This window comes from Sebastes umbrosus, chromosome 9 (assembly GCF_015220745.1).
Source record: "Sebastes umbrosus isolate fSebUmb1 chromosome 9, fSebUmb1.pri, whole genome shotgun sequence".
Taxonomy (NCBI): domain Eukaryota; kingdom Metazoa; phylum Chordata; class Actinopteri; order Perciformes; family Sebastidae; genus Sebastes; species Sebastes umbrosus.
In genome coordinates this window covers 30,073,860-30,098,144 of record NC_051277.1, presented here as the reverse complement: position 1 = coordinate 30,098,144, position 24,285 = coordinate 30,073,860, and the positions used below count along the sequence as shown (strand labels likewise).

The 24,285-nt window shown below is 42.9% G+C and overlaps 1 protein-coding gene across 3 annotated transcripts; it reads right to left on the bottom strand.

The window, feature by feature from the left end:
• Positions 1–10,963: 10,963 nt before the first annotated feature.
• On the bottom strand, positions 10,964–24,285 carry rnf103 (ring finger protein 103). 3 transcript variants are annotated; one of them, XM_037780940.1, is made up of 7 exons: positions 23,629–24,285; positions 19,440–19,588; positions 19,041–19,156; positions 15,737–16,159; positions 14,816–14,948; positions 13,734–13,820; positions 10,964–12,278 (listed from the first exon to the last, which is right to left on the bottom strand). In XM_037780940.1, exons 2-7 carry the CDS (start codon positions 19,491–19,493, stop codon positions 11,307–11,309), a joined length of 1,785 nt encoding a protein of 594 aa, XP_037636868.1. In that variant the 5' UTR covers positions 19,494–19,588; positions 23,629–24,285; the 3' UTR covers positions 10,964–11,306. The 3 variants fall into 3 exon arrangements, with proteins under 3 accessions (XP_037636868.1, XP_037636867.1, XP_037636866.1); XM_037780939.1 differs by having other exon boundaries at positions 23,729–24,285; XM_037780938.1 differs by lacking the exon at positions 23,629–24,285 and adding an exon at positions 22,292–23,046.

Here is a 24,285-nt window from a genome sequence, read left to right as displayed (position 1 = left end):
AGTTTATTTCTTTAGAGCAGCTCCATCAGACATGATTATGATTTCTACCCATTAAAGCACAGATTATTCACTATTAAAGATTAATAGATTAATTATTAGATTGTTAATTAATAGATGAATAGGTTGTTGACCTTTACTCAGTTACAGGACCAGGTCAGCAGTGCCACTTGCTGGTGTTGGGTTCGAACAGGAACTCCCAGGCTACTTTGAATTTGCCCAATTAAAGCGGAAGTAGGCGAGATTGGAGCAAATATGATTAAAAAAAGTTATTTTTATAAAAAACTGTCGCTATATCCTGACAGTAGTAAATGAAACAGGTAACCTGGAAAAAAATCATGTGCCTCCGTGTCCTCCGGTGCTCCTAACGGCATCTGCAAGATTTCACAGACCGGAGGAAAACAAGCAGTCAGAGCTGATCTGAGGTCTGCTGTCCATCTGCCGTCTATGAGAGCCGGCTGTCAATCACTCGCGAACTCTGACTAAACGGTCAAACTAGGCAGCGCTGATCAAATATGAATCAATATTCTGTTACGTTAATGCCTATTTCTCTCCTCAGATGTTTTCAGAATCATCTTGTAGTGAACGGTTTAGCTGTAAAATTAGAAAGTTTGTGACACCGCCACCATTGTGAAATCTGGTGAAGGATCGCCAAGTTCCGGTCACATGACCGGAGCACAGCCAATAGGAACGCTCTCTCAATGAAATTGAGGAGGAGCAGAAGTCTAGTTATCTCTCAGAACACTTGAATTACAATATGCTGAAAGGTTATTATGGAATTTTTGCCCAATGATGCCAAAAATATACTGCCTACTGCCACTTAAAAAATAAACTAGCCTATAGACTACTACACAATTAACCCCTTAGGGCTCATGGCCATATCATGAAGCTATGCCAAAGGTATCAAATTTATTATTTTCAAAAAGTACATTTGCTGGTTATCTCTTGCTGCATTCACTTGGACTCGGACATCGGAGTTTCGCTTTTGTGAATTTCCCACCAGCCACAACTTTTGATAAATATACACCGATCAGCCATAACATTAGGTCAGCGTGGGCACCCTGACCGGTCTGCGGCTACGCTGCCCCGTACGCAACAAACTGCGATGCACTGTGTGTTCTGACACCTTTCTATCGGAACCAGCATTAACTTTTTCAGCAATTTGAGCTACAGTAGCTCTTCTATTGGATCGGACAACACTTGTCAGCCGTCGCTTCCCACGCTGACCCTGTCGCCGGTTCACCGGTTTTCCTTCCTTGGACCACTTTTAGTAGGTCCTGACCACTGTAGACCGGGAACATCCCACAAGAGCTGCAGTTTTGGAGATGCTCTGATCCAGTCGTCTAACCAGCACTATTTGGCCCTTGTCAAAGTCACTCACATCCTTACGCTGGCCCATTTTTCCTGCTTCAAACACAAAGATCAAAGTTCAAAATGTTCACTTGCTGTCTAATATATCGCCGCCACTGCCAGGTGCCATTGTAACGAGATAGTCAATGTTATTCACTTCACCTGTTAGTGGTCTTAATGTTATTGCTGATCAGTGTATATTGAGATGGCAGCTTGCGGCGCTGTGTTAGTGTTTAAACTGCCAGAAAATGTTCAGCTCACTCCCTCTGGGCGCTCACATAAAGGGCCTCTCCATCTCAAAGTCCGGGGCTGAATTTCAGTCCCAGTCCGCCCCTGGATGTCGCACACCCAGTTTTTCTGATGCACACACCCACGGTGGGTTTTCTGGCTATGTCCTACCATGTGACACCATGTGGCAGGTCGGGGCATCTACTGACACCTGACATCTAAGCTGCAGCAGGGCGACTCCTGACACTCTGTGACACCCTGTGGCACTCCTATGACACCCTGTGGCAACCCTGTGACAGCCTGCGGCAGCTCGTGGCATCTACTGCTTTAAAAGGTGGATTTACAGACAATTTTAGCATGAGGATATAGGGGAAACTCACCCTAGAATTACTGTAATCTCACTGCTACAACAGTAATGTAAGGGGGGGACATCCAGTGTCTCGTTTACTGGAGACACTCACCTTACCTCTCCCTCTCATTGTCTCTCTGCTGGACTGATTATATACCTCACCATACTGATATATTCTTGTTATATATTATACTATACCATATGATACCATACTATATTTGATATTCTATTCAATTCTATGTTACATATTATATTATATTATATTGCTGTGCTATACTTACACCATATACTACCGCCATCAGTGTATGAATGTGTGTGTGATGTGACGACCCCTCCACTCCACTAGGTGTCCCGTGTCTTTTTGCTGGTTCTCCTTTGTTTTGCAGGAGAGAGGGTCGTCAGGCTGATGAGCCACACCTGGGCTTGGTGTGGTTGGGATAAAAGCGCTCTACCTTTCAACAGATGTCTCTCTTCCTTGGCTGGCACACCTGTTTTGGTTTTGTTTGCGGCAGATATTTTCACCCACCCACACATGCCTACATCACTGATTACCGACTGTCCACGTTTATTTTGTTATTTATTGTTAGTTTGTCAATTTTTTAAACTCGTCTGGTCTTCCCTTTTTGTTGCAACCTTTGAGCTGGGTTGTAACAGTGAATGGGTGAATGCTGACATGTAGGCTAAAGCGCTTTGAGTGGTCGGAAGACTAGAAAAGCTGCTATATAAATGCAAGTCCATTTACCATTTATTATGTCTCATATACCCATGATATATCATAATGTAACATTATGTTAATGTTAATTGACTCTTGCACTATATTCTATTACATTAATACAGACAAACACTGAGTATCATTACTTAAAGTTGCAGTGTCCCTCTAAAATCTATATAGAGTGTACCAGCTTTAAAAATTAAAATTGGCTTTATTTCACCAAATAAAAGAACTTGGTATGAATTCAGCAACCTAAACTTATGCCCACTCGTCCTGGCCCGATGAAAGCACACAAAAAGGTTTCATAATTGGCTCCTGTGCAGAATCTTCCAACACACCACACACACACACATCCATCTGATGACTCTGAAGACAAACCTAAAAAAGAAAATCTAAATTTGTTTTAATATCTGGATTTTCCCTTATTTTATTTATCTGGTTAATTGGGTGTTCGAAGAAGAGTTGATGTCCTAATGGATGTCAAATTGAATGGAACACTGGAATCAGCTTATAAAACATCCACCATGTGTTGTTGGTTTGGTTAACTCCCCAACATTGCTAAAACCTCCAAATCCACAAAAATAAAAATTACTGAGGACGTGACCCTCAATGGTCCTAATATGGTCCTCTCTCTAGGTTCCATGGTGGAGAGGAGATCGTGTTGCTCTTGCTCCATCTATTCGGCGTGGAGAGGTGGTCGTGTTGCTCTGACTATCTATCTGGCGTGGAGAGGAGGTTGTGTTGCTCTGGCTCTATCTATCTGGTGTGGAGAGGAGGTCATGTTGCTCTGGTTCTACCTGTCTGATGTGGAGAGGACGTTGTGTTGCTCTGGCTCTACCTATCTGGCGTGGAGAGGAGGTTGTTTTGCCCGGGCTCTATCTACCTGGCGTGGAGAGGAGGTTGTGTCGCCCTGGCTCTATCTGGTTGGCGTGGAGAGGTCGTGTTGCCCTGGCTCTATCTGGTTGGCGTGGAGAGGAGGTCGTGTTGCCCTGGCTCTATCTATCTGGCATGGAGAGGAGGTTGTGTCGCCCTGGCTCTATCTATCTGGCATGGAGAGGAGGTCGTGTCGTCCTGGCTCTATCTGGTTGGCGTGGAGAGGAGGTTGTGTCGCCCTGGCTCTATCTGGTTGGCGTGGAGAGGAGGTCGTGTCGCCCTGGCTCTGGCTGGTTGGCGTGGAGAGGAGGTTGTGTCGCCCTGGCTCTATCTGGTTGGCGTGGAGAGGAGGTCGTGTTGTTCTGGCTCTATCTGTTTGGCGACGCCGGGAAGCTGCTTGACATCCTCTTGGATCCACCTTCTCACACATGTTCACATTACATGTATTATTTTTTGTCATATGGATTGTCTATGTTGTATTTTCATTATGTTGTTACTCCGTAACCACTCAACATCTATTGCACGTCTGTCCATCCTGGAAGGGGATCCCTCCTCTGTTGCTCTTCCTGATGTTTCTTCCATTTTTTCCCTGTAAAAAGGTTTTTTTTTTGTCTAAGTTTTTCCTCATCCGATGAGAGGGTCATACTGTAAAGGACAGAGGGTGTTGTATCCTGTACAGATTGTAAAGCCTCCTGAGGCAAATTTGTGATTTGTGATTTTGGGCTGCACAAATAAAATTGACTTGACTTGACTTGGATGGCAGCTTCTCTTCTTAACAGACCCTTACCACCCACAATGACAACAAAACGACTCCCAACACAAAGCTCTGAAACACTTTTATTTTGATAAGTTACTGCTCTACATATCAGGTTTCTATTCTTGCCCTTCACACACACAGAAAGAAGACAGGAGTCAGCTGAAAGATTATGGTTAAGCACCCTTAAAAGTTGATAAAGTACAATTAGTTTTGGACATTTAAGTCAAGATTTTTGTTTTTAAACAATGTGGGCCTGGTAGTAGCCCCACAGCTGGGATTCTAGACATAATGAGATCATTATTCAAAGCATGTGAAGGTAAACTGTAACCTAAACCTCAGGCAATATGCTCCCTTAGCTTGGGTACTACCCAGTCCTATTCTAATATCAGCATCATAATCATCATCTAATATCATTTATATTTTACAGGTGCTGTAGGTGTAATGGGAAGTTTCTTCCCAAAACCTCCAATTCCAAATGTCAAAATATCTCCGTCATTATCTTTGATAAAATGAGACCACATGGTTAGTTAGGTTTAAAAGTCAGCAGCAGATAGAAGAGAGAGAGAGAGCTACCGACACACATTCAACAGCTTTGTTTATTTTCTTTAGATTCATTTAGGGTTCAAACTATTAATTGAGTCAAAAGTCAACTTCCTCGGGCCTGATAAGGACTGCACAACACGCTGCCCATGAGCAGGGCATCGGCAGAGGCCTGACTGCAGCTCAGCTCCCGGCAGTCAACATGGAGATCATGAACGAAAAATAAAAGCATGCACACTGAGCAAAGTCTCTTCTTCCACTCCAACCTTTTCGTTCCCCCCAGCTGCCCTGAAACTGGCGTTTTGTTGGGTAATAAAAGGAGTCGGTGTTAAGAAAGACCTTCTTCCATCTTCATACATGATACCCACCATGTTAAATTCCTATCAGGTTGTCTCTCTCACTAACACGTGTCCATTCTTGGTAAAGCCACCATGACATGCACTGTGTACCACGTCCTGTTACCTCACAGAGACGACATCATCAGACATGTAAAAGAAATACATCACTCCATTAGCGCTGATTAAAGAGAGTACAACTGTACTGTAGAGTTGAAAGCTGTGGAATCTTTAACATTCACTTAAAAAACTACTGCAGCATTGTTTACCGTCTGATTGCTGCAGAGTTTTAACCCAATGAGAGCAGAGTTTCAGGGTAAAATGACCCTTTACAAAAGAAGAAAAGTAAAGGGGAAATCGAACGTTGATTAAATAATACCACTGTGTTGTTAAAGGTGCATCTTCTTTTTTTTCTTTTGGTAAACTGTAAACACATCTGACATATCATCATCATCCTATGAAGTTGATATGGTGAATATGTTAGTAACAAGCCATGTGGACATTGTCATTGCAGGGTGAACGCAGGTGAAATAATGGTGCCTTCAAATGAAACTCGTGAACTCGTGTTTTACAACACGGGGAGTTGTGTACACGATGTGCGTGGCGTTCAAGAGGATAAGTCGTGAAGAACCGCTGCTAAGCAACGGCAATATTAACATTACTGTTGGCGTCTAGGAGCCACAGAGGCTAACGATTTAGCAAGCTAGCAAGCGGGTAACATAATGCAGGAAATGCAAAGGCATAATGACAAAGGAGAAAGATGAGGCCGTTGGGAATAACATTTTCCTCAGACCTATTATAAAAGAAAAACAATATACGGCCAAAATTACAATATACTAACTTATTATGCACCGAAAAAAATAACTTCCATAACTTCCGCCATTTCTGTCAACATGAAAAAAAAACACGTCACAAGTCGTGAACTCGGAAATTTCAGAAACTTTCCACTTCCGAGGTCGTGAATACGACATTAGGGGGGCGTTCATATGGGCCCAACTCGTAAACATGACCCCATTTGAAGGCACCATGAATAACATTAACTATGGCCCTGTTCCATGTAGGTGGGCCGGGGGCCTGGTGTCGTGCATGCTGGCTCACTGGAATGGCTGCAGCACACTAAATACAACGGAACCATAATTAATGTTATCAATTGCACCCGTGTTTATCCTGCTATGACACGTCAACATGGCTGCTGTGATAAGGGCCTATTGGAGTGGTGTTTCTGTCCACATTAGGGGTATCGCCGACTAAGAATCTGATTGGTCAGTTCTTGATCTTCGAATCATATATTTTTTTTTTTGCTCATTGACCCCCCCTTTGTTTAAGCTTTATGTATCGATAGAAAAATAATATTATTGGCCGAGATACTCGTTACTATCGTTAGCTGTTGTGTCACAATAATGAACATCGCTGTTTGTAGATGTAGTGTGTGTAGTTGCAGCGCTGTCCGTATAGTACTGACACGGAGTAGAGATAAATTTCCCAGTCTGCTTTCTTTTCGTGGTTGTAAATAGAACTTTTGGTCCTTATTCCATGTTCCCCCATTGTAGCAATCCATAGACTGAAGGGAAACGAAGCGGAGGGACAGTTAATGAGAGACAGAGAGAGAGAGGGAGAGACACAAGCCGCTAACAGATTTTATATGCGGCGCAATCAGCTGTTTCTACGCCCCTCCCCCAGCTGATTTTAGAGAATCGTTCATAAATTCAAAATATTTATGTGACGAGTCAACTGTGAGATTGGCAGTGGAATCAGGCTCCTTCGATCAAATAGTTGACTATTTGGAGTCACCCCTAGTCTGCATGAAGAAGTCCAATATTCACTCTCCTTTAATCTCTGGTTTGGTCTCCACCAACTCCTGAGAGAGAAATATCGGTCTCTTCAGCTGCTTGATTCTCCACCATGTTCACCAGCTAAGTTTCTAATCTCTATAAACAGATTCTGCATTCATATATACATACGAGATTTTGGTATCGGAAGCATTCTGGTTTCCGTTTGTAGTCCGAGTAGTATCGACCAATCCCGTTCGAGCAGGCATCGGTTGAACGCAGGTAAACAAATCCACGTGGAGAGCAAAAGAGGCAGAACACATCGGCCGAAATGCAATTTCGCAACCCAGCGGCTGTCGTCTGATGACGATTTAGCTTTCTATTGGTTTAAAATTAGCTTGTAAACTGGCTACTTGTGACACATCCCCGTCGTACACGTCGTCTCTCAACTCCGACTTCAGTCTCGCATCTCAAGTTGCTAATCGGACTGTAAACAATGAGCTACTGCAGTTATAAAACTCTGTTTGTCACTACGACCGACACCTTTCACATTACACAGAGTCATTTAACCCACTGGCAATATAAAGTATTGATTAGTGCAGCTTTAACTGTGGTTTAGTGATGTAGCTAACCTGACAGCTGCTGTATATATCTTGTGGCCCCTGGCTGTGATCTAAGTCACATGCGGAGGCCTCAGCCTGGTGGTAAAGGTCAATCATCTCTACTATGTATTATAATATAGTGTAACTTTTAAAGTCTGGTTAAAGGGACTGTATGTAACTTTTTACATGTATAAACATTTTTTAATGTCAATGTGTGAACAGGTTGTAACCTAACCTAAACAAGGAGACCTTGTGCAACTTTCTGGGTTTCCTCTATCAGCCTGTAGACGGATTTTAATGTGAAAAATGCTGGACGTTTTTTTTTTCCAGGATGTTTTTCCAACGGATGTGACGTCATGTGTGCTCGCGAGTGCTTTTATTTTCAGCTACGCTTACGGGGCTAACAGTGTGCAACCATAGCTAACGTTCAGTTAGAAATGGAGTTCGCTTACGCCACCAAATGACCAGCCCCCACCCCCCCACCCCCCACCACAACTCAGACTCCAACACAAACTTCACAGAAACACAAAAAAAAACTAAGTTAAATCTGGTGAAGCCCGTCTGGCAAAACAGGAATGTGACAGTGACCAACGTCGGCCGGTCCTTCCATTCATGGAGGAGCCTTCGTTTGGTAAGATAACATTACTGCCAAGCATGTGAAACATAAAGTGATATTGTGGTTTGAGCTGCTAATGTTGCCAACGTTAATGCCCACATGATGCCTGTCGATCACGTTCAGTGTGTGTCGCCTCACTAGTTTTAACTGATGCTTGTCTACGTAGTGCGAGCACAAGCGCGAGCAACGGGACGCTGACTGTCGTTGACATAACGGCCACAGGTGTCCCTGTTAACAAGCAATTTCTGATTCTTACATAGAGTCCCTTTAAAGAAAAAATTATATTTTCTGAGTTTGTCAAAAATATAACCACCCAGCCACATTTGAATGATTAAAACAAATCGTCAATTATGTCAAATTAGGTTACAAAATTGTGAAAAATAAGCAGTATCCTCTGCTGCTCTAGGCGTGCTGCGGGGTTGATTACATACTGTATGTACAGTCACAGTACATAAGACACTTCCAGTTCAATCATGCAGCTCATCTACACTTTTTCCAAATGTTATTGAACCAAATTGATTAATCTCTGATAGTGAAACGAGTCATTTGGTGGGGTTTTGACGCTCAAAACAATTCAACCACTGTTTTACAGCTGCAACAGCAGGGACGGAGGAAGCTACGGCGGAGCCTGTGATGTAAACACAAGTTAACCACCTTGTTTGTGATTGGCCAGCGAGCCCAGTCCCCGAACACGCACACATGACAGGCCCAGAGAGAGAGAGAGGGCCAGAGACAGAGATAGACAGACAGACGGGGCTGGTAAAAACCTTATGGATTTTTTGACGGCCCACTGGGATTTGTCCCAGTATGCCAGATGGCCGGTACACCACTGCTAGTAAACTGTAGGAGGCTGTGAGGAGAAGCACTGATACTATGTGCTCTAGTTTTTATAATAGTATCGGGGGGGGAGGGGTTACGCTAAGGATGCTCTCTAGTGCGTTCATCGAGACACGATTTCAAGCCGGCACAAAATATTCTGAACTCAAAAAATGGAGAAAAATGGTCAAACTCCACAATTCAGTACGACATAGTTCACAGTCTTATAACAGTATAACGTGTTTAGAGACAAATCTCTGATTTGACTTTACCCAGACTTTAAAATACATGAGTTGTGTGCCCGAAGCCTTCCTGATGAAATTTCTTTAACTCCTCAAACACATACATGTTGACACGGTTTAGTGTTCTGGTGAGTCCATGCAGACCTCAGCACGACAAAGACAGTAGAAAGGTGCATCAGACTTGCTGTTGTCTTATCTCGAGTTGGCAGAAGCTTCCACAACCTTTAGGGTTCTTTCACATTATGTTCAACTTTCCCGTTTCTCTTCGATAGATTAACCAAAGGCTAATGTGTTGAAGGCAAAATATGAGGCCGTCTGTACCGGGTTAGAATTAAAAAGGGCTGACTGTTACCAGTAGAGCAAATCAAGGAGCGCCGTGTTTTTGGGATTGAAAGAACCCCAGCAGGTGTTTTTAAGCACATTCTCTGTGGATAACCAAAATAAATTCTTAAGTCATGTCAAAATGAAGATTTAAGAGTTGTCGGTGGTGTTCAATATCTTCAGAAGCAGAAGGACTAGTGTGATATTTCACACTCCATTCATTCACTTGATTTGTATCGTGCTGAGCCGACTGATCACATCTAAAAAGGAAGTGGTCACTGCTAGAGCTGCAGTTGTTTCAATTAAATAGCAAACACATGACCAACATGCTGTCCTGTTAATGCTCTGTATGATGATGTAATGTATTCTGTCATACCTATCGTTGCTGTCGTGATTCAATGTTGTCTTGTTATGTGTTGGATGCTGTTATTTGACTCTGTTTTGGCTAGGTCGCACTTGTAAAAGAGGTTTTAATCTCAATGTGACTTCCTAGTTAAATAAAGGTTATATATATATTTATGTACATTGATCAGCCATAACATTATGACCACCTGCCTAATGTTGAGTAGGTCCCCCCTTTTGCCGTCAAAACAGCCCTGACCCGTCGAGGCATGGACTCCACTAGACCTCTGAAGGTCTGCTGTGGTATCTGGCACCAAGCCGTCAGTAGGAGATCCTTTAAGTCCTGGAAGTTGCAAAGTGGGGCCTCCGTGGATCGGACTTGTTTGTCCAGCACATCCCACAGATGCTCGATAAAAAAGTGGTCCAGTTCTGATGCTCACGTGTCCATTGTAGGCGCTTTTGTCGGTGGACACGTGTCAGCGCGGACACCCTGACCGGTCTGCGTAGCCCCCATACGCAACAAACTGCGATGCACTATGTGTTCTGACACCTTTCTATCGGAGCATTAACTTGCAGCAAGTTGAGCTCCAGTAGCTCTTCTATTGGATCGGACAACAGCAGTTCTGGAGATGCTCTGACCCAGTCGTCTAGCCATCACAATTTGTCCCTTATCAAAGTCACTCACATCCTTACGCTGGCCCATATTTTCTGCTTCCAACACAAAGTTCAAAATGTTCACTTGCTGCATAATATATCCCCCCCACTGCCAGGTGCCATTGTAACGAGATATTATTCACTTCACCTGTTAGTGGTCTGAATGTTATGGCTGATCAGTGTATATCTTTCCTGTGTTGACCAATGAGAGCCTTCAAAAGAGCCTCCAATTCTTAACAAAATTCTAATTACAATACAAACACATAGAGCATGGGGGTGTTTGCATTTGCAGTCAGTCATGATACAGAATGGAGTAGATAGTGTGCATACTGTATGTATATAATTGTGTTTGGTTGATAAGTAGCTTCTTGTTCAGCCTGAAATCACAAAACTATGTGGAAGAAATCTCCCTCTGATGGTTTGTGGGGTGAACGGACTGGTAAAGTGAAAAAAGCAAAAACAAAAATGTGTTTTTATTGCACTATGAAGTTTGCCGTGACTTCACCGACGGTTACTGTGTGTGAATCAATATCCTCTCTATACAGGAACCACGGCGACTGGCCTTTTATAGTGTCACCTGTCTGCCATTATATGGCCAGCATATTACCTTCAACAGTAATGGAAGCAAGCTGATTGATGGCTTCATGACAACAGCAGCCCTGATCACACCTACTGACAATGTTATCTCCGTTAAGTCCCAACTTCAACCCCGAGCGAGCTGTGATGATATCTGACACGGTTCTCGATGCCCGGCGGGCTCTGTGCCGACGAACGGTGAAGAGTAGAAGACGACGTATTCATCGTTATTCCTGCAGACTGTTTTCGGTGGAGCTGCTCGGTGCGGCTCTCTGCTGTTTCTTCTTATAGCTGGGCCAGCGACACACCGGGCAGCAGTGTCTGCCCGCCGCCAGCCACACCACGATGCAGTGCTGGTGGAAGGCGTGGCCGCAGGGCAGACCCATCAGCAGCTCCTCGCTCACAAAGTTCTCCAAACACACCACGCACTCCGAACACTGCAGCATGTCACGGGGCCACGCCGACCAATCGCAGCGTTGATGGTTAGAGACGCCTTTGGGCGCGAGGCGGCCGTCCTTAGGCGCCCCGTCAGCTGATGGCGAGGTTCCATTCCCGTGGCGACAGCAGGACTGACAGTAACCGCTGGGGTCCGTGTTGTTGAGCTGCGTTTCGCTGTCCTGATCGCACGACGACCTCTCGTGTCTTTTGCTGCCGCGTGGAGGAGAATCCGTCTGCTCCGTGCTCTCCGTGTCTGAATGTGAACCATCTGTCTCTTCATCCAGCTGTCCGCCAGACCCGTCCTCGTCCCCCATGTCCTCACCGACAGCTCTGAAGCTCCAGGTCGGCAGGGCTTTGATATAGTCCGTATCTATTAGCGGGCGAAGCCAGAGATCGGGGAAAGCCAAACGCTCCAGTATGAAGTTGGGGTCGTCCTCCCAGTCCGAGGCATCAGACGGGACCTGCTGCAACGACGCGATCGGGCGGAGCAGATAGGAAGTGTACCAGTCCCACAGACTGGCCAGCCACTCCAGGTTGGTGGTGCTGTCCTCTTGGCTCCTGACGCCGCAGCGGCGTTTCTTCTCAAAGTAGTCGACCAGCAGGCCGTGGGCCAGGTAGGTGGACAGGAAGAGAGCCGGGTGGGACGAGTAGAAGGTCCAGTCGGCTCTCACCAGGCCGGCCACCGTGGTGGTGTCGGCGTAACGGAGCAGCTTGAGACTGTAACCGTACAGATTGTCCAGATAGGACAGCTGGAGGAGAGCCTAGAAGGAGTGATCAATCAGTGATTAGTGATCAATTATTATCAATTCAACTCTCCACAGTAAGGTTAGTCTATGACTATATACACTCAGTGGACACTTTATTATGTCTCCATGCTGGTACTGGGTAGGAACCCCCTTTTTTTGTCCGAAGGTGAATTACATTTTGCTCCATGTTGACATGATAGCATTTATTAGATTCAGATGTAGTGACTGTGGAGGCCATTGGAGTTCACTGAGGTCATTGTCATGTTGGTGGAAGCAGCCTGATTGACCTGTATAACCTGGGCTGCGGTCGAATAGTCCTTTTTGCTTAGGAAGGTTCCTAACGGCGTGAAATGACCCGGAAGTATCTCATTAGCAGCCATGATAAGAGCCGTTCGAATTCACCAAATGCTAAGGAAAGGAGCTTCAATGCTTCCTTCATTATCTCCTTTAGCATAGGATACACTGGACCATCCTTTACCAAAGGAAACGAGAGAATGACATCCCACAATTCCTTTTGGCCGTAGCATTTAAAGCGACGCACCATTCGGCTGTTCATAATAACAAACTATATGCTTATCTTGCATTATATTTTCATACGCTCATATACTAATTGGGTTTCATGTTTAATATGAGTGGACGGCGACAACCATTTCGTTTCACTTTATTTTTAATTAATTATTTATTTTGAACATGTAACAAATACCTCAGTAAAAAAACAAAACAAGAATAACTAATAAAATTAACAATAAACAATCAATTAACAAATAATCCACATAAATAACTATTACATGTCCGAAAAGAAGTTGGAAGAAGTATATGGTCCTTCCCTTTCTCCATAACTTGAACAATTAACTCAATATTTATCATATATTCCTGTTTATTTCAATTCCAACCTCGGTAATGAAGTGATATTTTTCACCAGTTGTCCACGTTAGGTCAGTTAATCCTTTATTATATGTTGATGTAAAGTGTTCCAGCAGTTTCACCACGACAGACCCGCGTCACTAACATCCGTGGCCGTCGCGTCATAATTACTGGGCTTATAGTGAAAGTGCAGTTGGATTCTCTTAACACCACGGTTGTCTTTTCCTAACTCCTTCTGAATTCTCCTTCACATCTTTCCTTGACCTCATGACGTTTTCCATCGAGGTCAAGGAGAAGTGGTTAGGAAAAGACGTTAGGACGTCATTTTTTTTACCGCAGCCCTGTATATGCCCTGCTTTGTTTACATCCATGTTTTAAAAGAAGAAGACTTTCTTCTTCCCCTTCTCTGATTTTGCATTGCAGCATATCTTGGCTCATTACCACCACCTGTGGTATATCAGCAGTATAATATGAAACGCTTGGCAAGAAATGTGCATCGCATCACTCGTGTGCTTGTGCGCATGCACGTAGTTCCTTTGTTCAACACAGGAAGAATTTGTGGATGAAGTCAGTCGTGAGAAGCGTGTGCTATGGATGATTTCCTACCAGAACAGGAAGCCAGGACACCAGCAGGATGGAGTTGTAGGTTCCAAGTGTTCGGATCAGAACTACGAATCGTTTCACCGTTGCTCCCTGTCCATGAAAATGAATATATGTTAAAAAATAAACTGGACAATAAATACAGAACTAACCGTATCCCTCTCTTCTCTCTTTCCAGCACTATGTAGAATATATCTAATCAATGGTGAAATAAGTATGCAGATCCTTTCAATAAAATTAGCAGCACCACAGTGAAGAAGAACTGTTACAAAAAGTCCTGCATTCAAAATGTTACTGACTGTAAGTAAAAGTACAAAAATATTATCACCAAATTGTATTGAAAGAATCAAGTACTCATTCTGCAGAGTTTATTACTGAAAATACGTTGTTAATGCAGCATTTTAATGTTATATCTGGTCAAGGTTGAGCTAATTTTTAATACTTAATATACTTTTAGGAAGATACATTTTCAAAATTGCACCTTATTTTATAAGCTGATCATATGTTTTCTAGTAAAACAGTAATCTGCAAAGTTAAGGCTCCAGCCTGTTCCATGCACTGATCTAACTGATGACACTGTGCTGGGTGCTGAGCAGTAACAGTCACATGTGACATCTCTTAGTTAAACGTGTATAGTGGGCTGTATGTCACCATTGAACAGCACATGTGCTGTTTTCTACTTGCTGTTATGTTCTTCTGGTCTTTATAAATATGTATGTTAGGTATCTGATTATCTATGTCTTTTGGTAGGCAAGGTGGGAAAGGACGTGATTGGGTTCCCACAGACCAACAAGCCAACCATCTAGAAGGAGCTACACGCAGATTGTGCAGCCGCAGACCTTGATTTTTAAAAACCCGAGAGGCGGGCAGTGGAAACGCGTAGAGCATCTGTCTGTGTAACCCGCCGCAAGAAACATACAGCCGGCTTTACAGCTGTGAGATAAATGTAGCGGAGTTTAGAAGTATAAAGTCTCATTAAATGGAAATACCTAAGTAAAGTACAAGTACCTACAAAAGTTGTACTTGAGTAAATGTACTTTGTTCATTTTCACCACTGCGTCTAATGGAAAAAACAGGAAATGACCTACCTGTGTGATGAAGAGGTCCATCCAGGCCAGCAGGTTGATCAGGACCAGACTGAGGACAAACATATCGTTGACCTCCGGCTGGACCGAACGCAGGAACGTATCCATGGCAGCCAGGGACAGGAACTCCCCAGTACTAAAAAGACGAGAGGAGGAGAAGATGAGTGGAGAGGAGGAGAAAAGTGGAGTGGAGGAGAGAAAGAGAGGAGAGGAGTGAGGGAGAAGAGAAGGAGGGGAGGAAAGTAGAAGAGGACGAGTGGAGGTGAGGAGGTTGACAGGAGGAGAGGTGGAGAGGTGGAGAGGAGGAGGAGAGGATGAGAAAAGTGGAGTGGAGGAGAGGAGGAGAGAAGGAGTGGAAGTGAGTAAAAGAGGATGAATAGAGTTGAGGAGGTTGACAGGAGGAGAGGTGGCAAAGACGAGGAGGGAAGGAGGAGAGGTGGAGAGTTGGAGTGAAGGAGAGGAGGAGAAGATAAGTGGAGAGGAGGAGAGGATGAGAAAAGTGGAGTGGAGGAGAGGAGGAGAGAAGGAGAGGAGTGAGGGAGAAGAGGAGAGTAAAAGAGGACGAGGAGAGTTGAGGAGGTGGACAGGAGGAGAGGTGATGAAGAGGAGGAGGGAAGGAGGAGAGGTGGAGTGAAGGAGAGGAGGAGAAGATGAGTGGAGAGGAGGAGGAGTGGATGAGAAAAGTGGAGAGGAGGAGAAAAAGAGGAGAGGAGAGAAGGAGAAGAGGAGGAGTGGAGGAGAATTGAAGGACAGGAGGAGAGTAGAAGAAGAGAAAGGAGAAGTGGAGTGAAGGAGAGCAGAAGAGGAAGAGTGAAGGACAGAAGCGAGGGAGAGGTGGAGAAGAGGAGTGGAAAGAAGATACAGACATTTGTATTTGTTTGTATAAACAATAAGCCGTTATATTTTCCATTTTTCAATCATCACCTGTTGCCATAGCGATAAATCCCCTCAGGCATCTTGAGAATGTAGGCAGGGCTCTGTGTCACATCAATCTCTAATAGGCTGCTGTGGTTGTCCCAGTGACGGACATCGACGAAGATGAACTCGATCCTGCCAGTAAACTTGATGGACAGCGAGGAGAAGAAGGCAGGCGGCTGGGCCAGCGGGGCGAACAGGAACATCTTCACCGGGTGGGCGGGGTCGGGGCGCCACTCCTCTACGAGCTGTTCAGAATGACGCAGGGTTTTGATTCGATGAGCCACGTGTGAGGTCATCCAGCGGAAGATGTGTTCCGTTTCAATGCGACGGCCGTTGTATTCTTTTAGCATGACTTTGCCCTTCGATGCTGAAGTCTGAGGAACAGACATGATGAGAGTGGAGCGCTGCCAGCCACGCTTGATACACGACCTGGTGGACAGAACAGAGAAGTACCAAGTCAGGATTACAGATAGGAAGTGTTTTTAACTCTATCAGTCCCACAGGATCACAGTGTTCTGTCCAATGTTTACTGCACACACTGAAACTGATGACAATCACCATATCAATAGTCCTGGTCATCAGAAAATGAGCTCTCATTCTTGGTTGTAACTCCTCCTTGTCTGCTTTCATTGAGATTTAAGGAACATATGTGGGTTAGTTTTGTGCACTAATGCAATGAAAATGTACGGAGCCCCCCTAGACCCCTAGGAGAACATTTTTATTAAGTCGTGCCCTCAAGTTAGTAACTCGTTCCCTCGAGTTAGCGTCTACAAAGTACAACGCCGAAAAGAGAAAAATATTCAATAACTTCAGTATCATGCAGTGTAGTACCACCAAAATCACTTCACACATCAATGGTCTCTTCCTGATTATACTTATTAAACTAATTAAGACATTTTGATGGCACTACACTTTATAAAAGTCAAGTTATTGAATATTTTTCCCATTAAAGATTCACCAAAATTATGCATAAGCATATTTTTTTCAAACTGAGTGTTGTAGTACAATTACGAGGATATCATTGATGTGTGAAGTGATTTTGGTGGTACCACACTGTATAATAATGAAGTTATTGAATATTTTTATAGCATCTCTTTTCGGCGTTGTACTTTGTAGACGGTCCCTGACCGATCGTCTCACAGCCGGCTGCACATAAAGATCAATGTAATGTGTCCAGCTCACAGGACTAAAGGCTCGTTGTGATTAAAATGAGGCTGTAGCTCGTTGTCTACCTCACTACGGTTAGAAAGAGCCCTCGTTTGTGTTTTAACAACGTTTTGGTTATGAGTTATTGATCCAGGAAGTTTGAATCCGTCAATATCTTTCCAACTTTACCGAAGTACATCATCTAGGGGGGGCTCTGTACATCAGCAATGTGTGGACTGTCAGGAATGATTGGAAGAAGTGCTGTATGAAGTAAAAAAATACCTAATAGAAATAACTAACTCAAGGGAACGAGTTACTAACTTGAGGGAACGACTTAATCAAAATTTCTCTTAGGGGTTTAGGGGGACTCCGTAAAAATGGAAAAGTCATCACCCTGTTTAGTACAATATCATACTACCCAACCACAAACTACAGCACTCTCTCTGCTCAACATGTATTCACTACCCACATCAGAACCGGACCATCACATTCTTCTTTGTCTTCGTCTGGAGTCATTTAACATTTAACAAAAGACTAATATGAGCATACCTTAAATCGTGGTGTTTGTTGGTCATGATGCTTTTGTAGTAGGGATGCACCGATCCAACTTTTTCAGTCTCGATACTGATAGCGATACTTATAGCGATACCGATAGCGATAACCGATAGCGATACCGATACCTGGGCTTTGGGTATCGGTCCATACAGAGTACAGATCCAATACCAGTGTTTAATTAATCAGCTGTATGCCTCACTGTGTGGAAGTGACTGGGATCATTTTTTTTTAAGTGTAACGCAACATCAGGCTTGAATTAAACATTGCTTCCTAACTTTGTAAAACTAAATGTAATACATAAATACATAAATACATAGATACCATTATATAAATTTTGTGATTTGTTATTTGTTATTAAAGTAATATATCTTACACCAATAACTTGGCAAAAAAACTCTTCAAAATGAACAGGAATTACAATTCAGGTGTAGACTAGGGCTGTCAATCAATTAAAATATTTAATCCTGATTAATCGTAAAATACATATATTTTTTTATCTGTTCAAAATGTACCATATAGGGAGATTTTTCAAGCATTAATACTCTCAACAACATGTGAGTGGGCAAATATGCTGCTTTATGCAAATGTATTCCCGATTTTGATGTCACTTATTAAACAGCATTAAATAAGGCTTTTTTTTTGGTGAAACAGCGCCCCCGCTTGCGCATTAATAACAGTTAAGGCGGAGAGTGGTACTGCAGCACAGAAGACGACGATAGACTTCCAAACAAAAACCCACAAAATGATAAACTTAGATGAAGTTCTGTGAGAAGTTGATGAGAAAAGAGTTGCTAAAATCAGAAAGACACCACAGTAACTGTAGAAAGAGCTGTGTTGTGTTGAAGTGGTGTGAAGAGAGAGAAGAGTCACTCTCACTGGACTGATTTTTCCTCTCCGTCCATTTCACGTTACAGAGACACACCATAAAATAATACTTTAACACATGCTCTTTGGTGGATTATGTGTTTGCCGAATCAAGGCGATGCTTGGACAGACTCAGAAAAGATGGTGAATCTAATGTTATCGGTACATTTGATCAGTAATTCGAGCTGCGCTGTTATTTCCTTGTTTTTTTTAAGGGAGTTCTGCTGATAGAGACACCAGCTCAGAGCGGGACTGTGCAGCCGGTGAGAGATTCATGACCTGCTTTAATCTTCTTTTCAACTTCACTTGTTGACTCCTTCCTTCTGGTTATCGCTACAGTTTATTTTTTGACCGCTTGCTCTACCAGCAGAAAAGTTATAAATTTATATATAAGACTTATAATTAATACAAATCAAGTTGTATAAAATATCATTATGCTTTCAGGATTGATCGTAGTGTGAGTGAAATTGACTGTTTTCTACTTTAGTGGTCAGTAATGGCAAAAATAAATACACACTTCTCCTAAATTCTGCTGATTTGACATTTGAATTTTGCCTCTAGGTCAAATACCCCATTAGCTACATATTGACAAAACAGAAGCAACGATGTATAAAGAATGTCCAACAGAACAGGAAGAAATCTAATTCCCAGTCTAAACGCTTCTTACAAATGAGCATTATTTATCATGAGTCAGCGTGCCCTGATATGAATGAAAAGTGCCTTTGAAGAAGGCCGTGCTTCTTACCTGTAATCATTAGAGCAGTTGAAAGTTCCAGTTCTGATCCCAAACTGAGACACTTTCTGGACCATCTTCCCCCAGTTGGACTGACTGAGCAGAGCTTCCCGGTCCTGGGCAATGACCTGCAGGTACACACAGGACATGACCAGGTATCAAATCACAACTGCTTTTATTGCAATTTTCACTTGCTCATGCAATTTTAATGCAAAAAAAACACCTAAAACCATCGCAGCATGCATTGCAAATTGTCAAAATCAAGACAGCACAGAGTGAGATAGAATGGGTCATCTTGTGTTTGATTAGAGATAATGTGTTATTCCTGCTGTTTGCAGCAGAATCATTGTCATGTCCACTTAATCATGCAACCTTACTATATTGTTTAATAGTGTTATTGAGTGTTTTTACCTGAACCAGCCATATCCCATCTTTAGTGTCCTCCACTAATTCATAGAAGTGCATCTCTCCACTGAAGTATGTTGTGGTGGCGTCTCCTGCCTCCGTCTGCTCCTTCTCTTTCTTGATGGCCGAGTACAGCTCCCCCTGAGTCAACTCTCCTGTGGGGGAAGAAAAAGGTACTCAGCACTTACCTACCCAAACCAAACATTACATTTCCCACCAAAAATAATGCACACTTTTCTTCTTTGATTCCAATTATAACAAATACTGCAGGTATTTTGACCTCTATTTATACAATTTGTTCAACTTCTGATCTGATCTCATTGAAAAGTGCAGGTAAGTTGTCAATTTAGAAATAAAGTCGTTAAAAGATGGCGGTGACTTGAATTGACTTTGAATTGATTTTAGTATTTAAGAATAATATCCGTAGTATAAGCATCATTAAGTCCCCAAAGTACAGCAGGTAGAGGTGTAACCCAGCAACCGGGTCGCGGACCGGTACTTTGGGCCTGTACTACGAAGGATCTGCGCACCGAGCTCCGATTGGTCAGTAGGCGGTGCTTTTAAATGATTTGATCTCTTATCTGGAACATAACCTGCTCCGGAGCAGGTTAGCGGTTCAGCATCAGTTACCATGGCGATCTACCACGGTAAGAAGTGAACCACCTCCGTAGGACGGAAAACCCTGAAGGGTTAAACCTGAAGTTACCTCGCTGACCTCTCTGGTCACGCAGTGTTGGACAACAAGTCATTGATCCACCTCCATATTGGATGTTTGATCTTCTCTGTGCAGAACTATGTAGGCTATGTACACAGTTTGCCTTCACATTGATGAACTGAAGGGGGAAAGTTCCTCTGAGTTCACCTTAAATCCCGGTCTAACACCTTGATGTACCAGCAGGATTTATCACATCACAACTAGTTTGGAGCCAATCACAGCCCAATATGCAACATACATGAAAGTGTTGTGGAAATCTGAAGCACGTACAATGAGTATGGACTTTTCAGTGAAGAGACATCTTGTGACCACACACACATTTTGCACACTTGTCTTAAAACATGTCAGGAGGGATGTTTTAAAGTAGGCTCAGCATAGTCACAGACCAAAGAATCAATTCCATGTTTCCATCAAAGGGCCGTCGTCAGCACATTTTAGAGACCATCTAGAAACATAAATAAGCCATCAGACAAACAACACTGACCAATCCGTCATCAGCTACCTGGGTGTGGTTACACAACCTACTGAGATGAATACACAAACAATGCATGTGAATGTATGCTGATACACTGATAGCGATCCAAGTCCTTTAATATTAATTTATGGCATTATTATTTAGTATCAGGTGGAAATGTTCTCATACTTATGTTTATATCTTTCAAGTCTACGTCGAAATATTTGACTCTTCTCTCTTCTTATCCCACTAACGTACCTATCAGTTGTAAAACTGTAAAACCTGTAGGATAGGATGTCATCAGTCACGTGGTATTCTTCACTTACAAGCTCCAACACAATGTATTGGAAACAAACTTTGGTGTCATCCGCGTATCTCTACCGATACTAGATTTTTAAGGATAAATTTAATATTTTAGAGTTTGAAAATTGGTAAAATCAGCTCATATTATTTTTTTACATAAACATTTGGCCCGGCTAATGTATCACGAGCGTAAATAACGTCACCAGTGTTGATGATTCTGGCCCTTAAAGCTGCAGTTGGTAGAAATGGAGCAAATATGATTAAAAAAATATTTTTTTTAAATGAGATTATGTGTCTCTGTGTCCTCCGGTGCTCCTAACGGTATCTGCAGGATTTCACAGACCGGAGGAAAACAACCAATCACAGCTGATCTGAAGTCTGCCGTCTCTGAGAGCCGGCTGTCAGTCACTCGCAAACTCCGATGAAGCAGTCAAACAGCGCTAATCAAATATGAATCAATATTCTGTTGCTGTAATGCCTATTTCTCACGTAAAATGTTTTCAGAAACATCTTGTAGTGTACTGTTTATCTGTAAAATGAGAAAGTTTTGAAGAAACACCAAGCACCGCCCAACAGCCGGAGCACAGCCAATAGGAACGCTCTCTCTCTGAAATGACCTGCGATTGGCCAAAGTCTCTCGTCACAGGCTAGATTTTCTAAAGCCTGAAAACAGAGCCATGAGGAGGTGCGGAAGTCTAGTTTTCTCTCAGAACACTTGAATTACAATATGCTGAAAGGTTATTATGGAATGTTTGCCCAATGATGCCAAAAACATTCTGCCTACTGCCGCTTTAAATGGTATCAGACTGAATCCAAGTGTGGTATCGTCCAACCCTTAAAGGTCCCATATTATGCTCATTTTCAGGTTCATACTTGTATTTTGTGTTTCTACTAGAACATGTTTACATGTTGTAATGTTAAAAAAAAACGTTATTTTCCTCATACTGTCAGCCTGAATATGCCTGTATTTACCCCTCTGTCTGAAACGCTCCGTTTTAGTGCATTTTGACAGAATTGCAACAGAATTGTGTTGCTAGGCAACATCTTGGGTCCATGTGTACTTCCTGTCAGCTGATGTCATTCACATACACTGCAACCAGGAATAAACTGGGACACATTTAGAATGTTTACGTTTAGAATTCTGTATAGGGTCTAAATATTGTATATTTGTGACATCACAAATGGACAGAAATCCTGACAGCTTGTTTCAAATGCAGAGTTTCTGAATAGGGGCTGTGTATTTCCCTGTGGATTGAGTGTTTGGATACTTTCACAGTATTTATATAGGACTTAAACCTGCTTTATAATAAAAAAACATGAAAATCTCACTTTTTTATAATATGGGACCTTTAAAGATTAAATCACCCATCCTTCCCCCACCTGTACCTGACTTCTCCACCAGCTCGCTGACATCCTTCTTCTCAGCCAGGCCGGAGTAGCCCAGCCCTCGACACTCCAGGATGGTCTTCAGCTTCTTATAGCTGAGAGAAACCGGATCCACCAGCTGGGTGGCGAACATCCCGGTCTCATACCAGACCACCGCCTCAAAGATCCTCGCTAGCATGAACAACACTATGAAATACAGGAGCAGGAAGAAGAGCTTCAACCACATCTTGGAGCTGGAGGAGAGCGCTGCGCTGCTGGCACCACAGAAGGTCTCTGTCTCTGTCTGTCTGTGAGACACTGGACAGTCACCTCCTGACGGGACCCATCCACTACAGATGTTACAGATGTTAGCTCAGTATCAGATATCTACACCTCCATCGTTTGGTAGCTTGTTGTGGCTGGGGAGATGTTCCTCCTGACCGTTCACTTCCTTCAGCTGCAGTTTACATTAGTGAGTCCTGCTAACGGTGCCAGCCAGCCAGCTAGTTAGCTTAGCATCGCAGGTAGGCCTTAGTAACGACCACAACAAACAGCCTCGCTCAGACTCTGGTGTCAGCAGGACGCGCCGCAGTCTCCCTCTGACTGTCAGTAGTCACAGGAGGAGTATTAGTCCGGACAGTTGCTGTGTCTTCAGATATCACAACATTACAACATGACAGGAATGACGGAGAAGGATTTTATGCTCCGATCAGCTGGTGTACACAGAATAGGTGACGTCACATCCGGCTCCACCTCACACATGTAAACAAGCTACAAAATAAAAGCCTTAAAACGAGTTAAAGGTCCCATATTATAAAAAAGTGAGATTTTCATGTTTTTTTATTATAAAGCAGGCTTAAGTCTTATATAGATATTGTGAAAGTATCGAAACGCTCAATCCACAGGGAAATACACACAGCTCGTATTCATAAACTCTGCATTTAAAAACAAGCGGTCAACAATTCTGTCCAGTTGTGATGTCACAAATATACAATATTTAGACCCTTTACACAGATTTAAACGTAAACATTCTAAATGCGTCACAGTTTATTCCTGTTTGCAGTGTATGTGAATGACATCAGCTGACAGGAAGTACACATGGACCCAAGCTGTTGCCTAGCAACACAATTCTGTTGCAATTCCGTCAAAACGTGCTAAAACGGAGCGTTTCAGACAGAGGGTAAATACAGGCATATTCAAGCAGACAGTATGAGGAAAATACAGGGTTTTTTTTAACATTACAGCATGTAAACATGTTCCAGTAGAAACACAAAATACTAGTATGAACCTGAATATGATATACTCCTTAATACTCCTGGCCCCCTTGGCAGCATTGGGCGTTCACCATGGATTTCTACCTTACTCTCTTCTGTGCAGTGGTCTTTGCTTCCTGCCAGGAGTTCCCGATCTTATTTAGCTTGCCGAGTGTGGAGCGTCTCCAGTTGGTTTTTGGTTTACCTGGCTTCCTCTTTCATTGTGGGTTGTAGTCCAGAGCTTGTCTTGTTATGCATGTTTCTTGTTTTCTGAGTGTATGCCCGATCCATCTCCACTCTCTCCTTTTGATTTCTTTGTTGATTCGCTCCTGGTTTGTCTGTTTCCACATGAGCATGATATGGGACCTTTAAATGGTAGCCCTGCAACAAATAGGGTTACAAATATGGGTATAACACTACATCGCATACGTCTTAAACTCAGATTAAAAGGTGAGCACAGATAAACCTAACCCCCTTCAGTGGAAACATTACAGGCTTTTAGTGTTAAATTCAGCACATAAGTATCATAATGTATAGTGAAGCTCGAGTGTTGGATGTATTCAGAACGTTTACTGAAGTTGCAATTATAGCCTACAGTGTACAAATACTGTTGCAATCAGTATCAAAATATACTTAAAATACCAAAAGTAAAAGTACTCATTATGCAGAATGGTCCATTTCAGAATATTATATACTATATTACTGGACTATATCTATAATTATTGATGTATTAATGTGTTCATCACTTTAATGTTGTAGCTG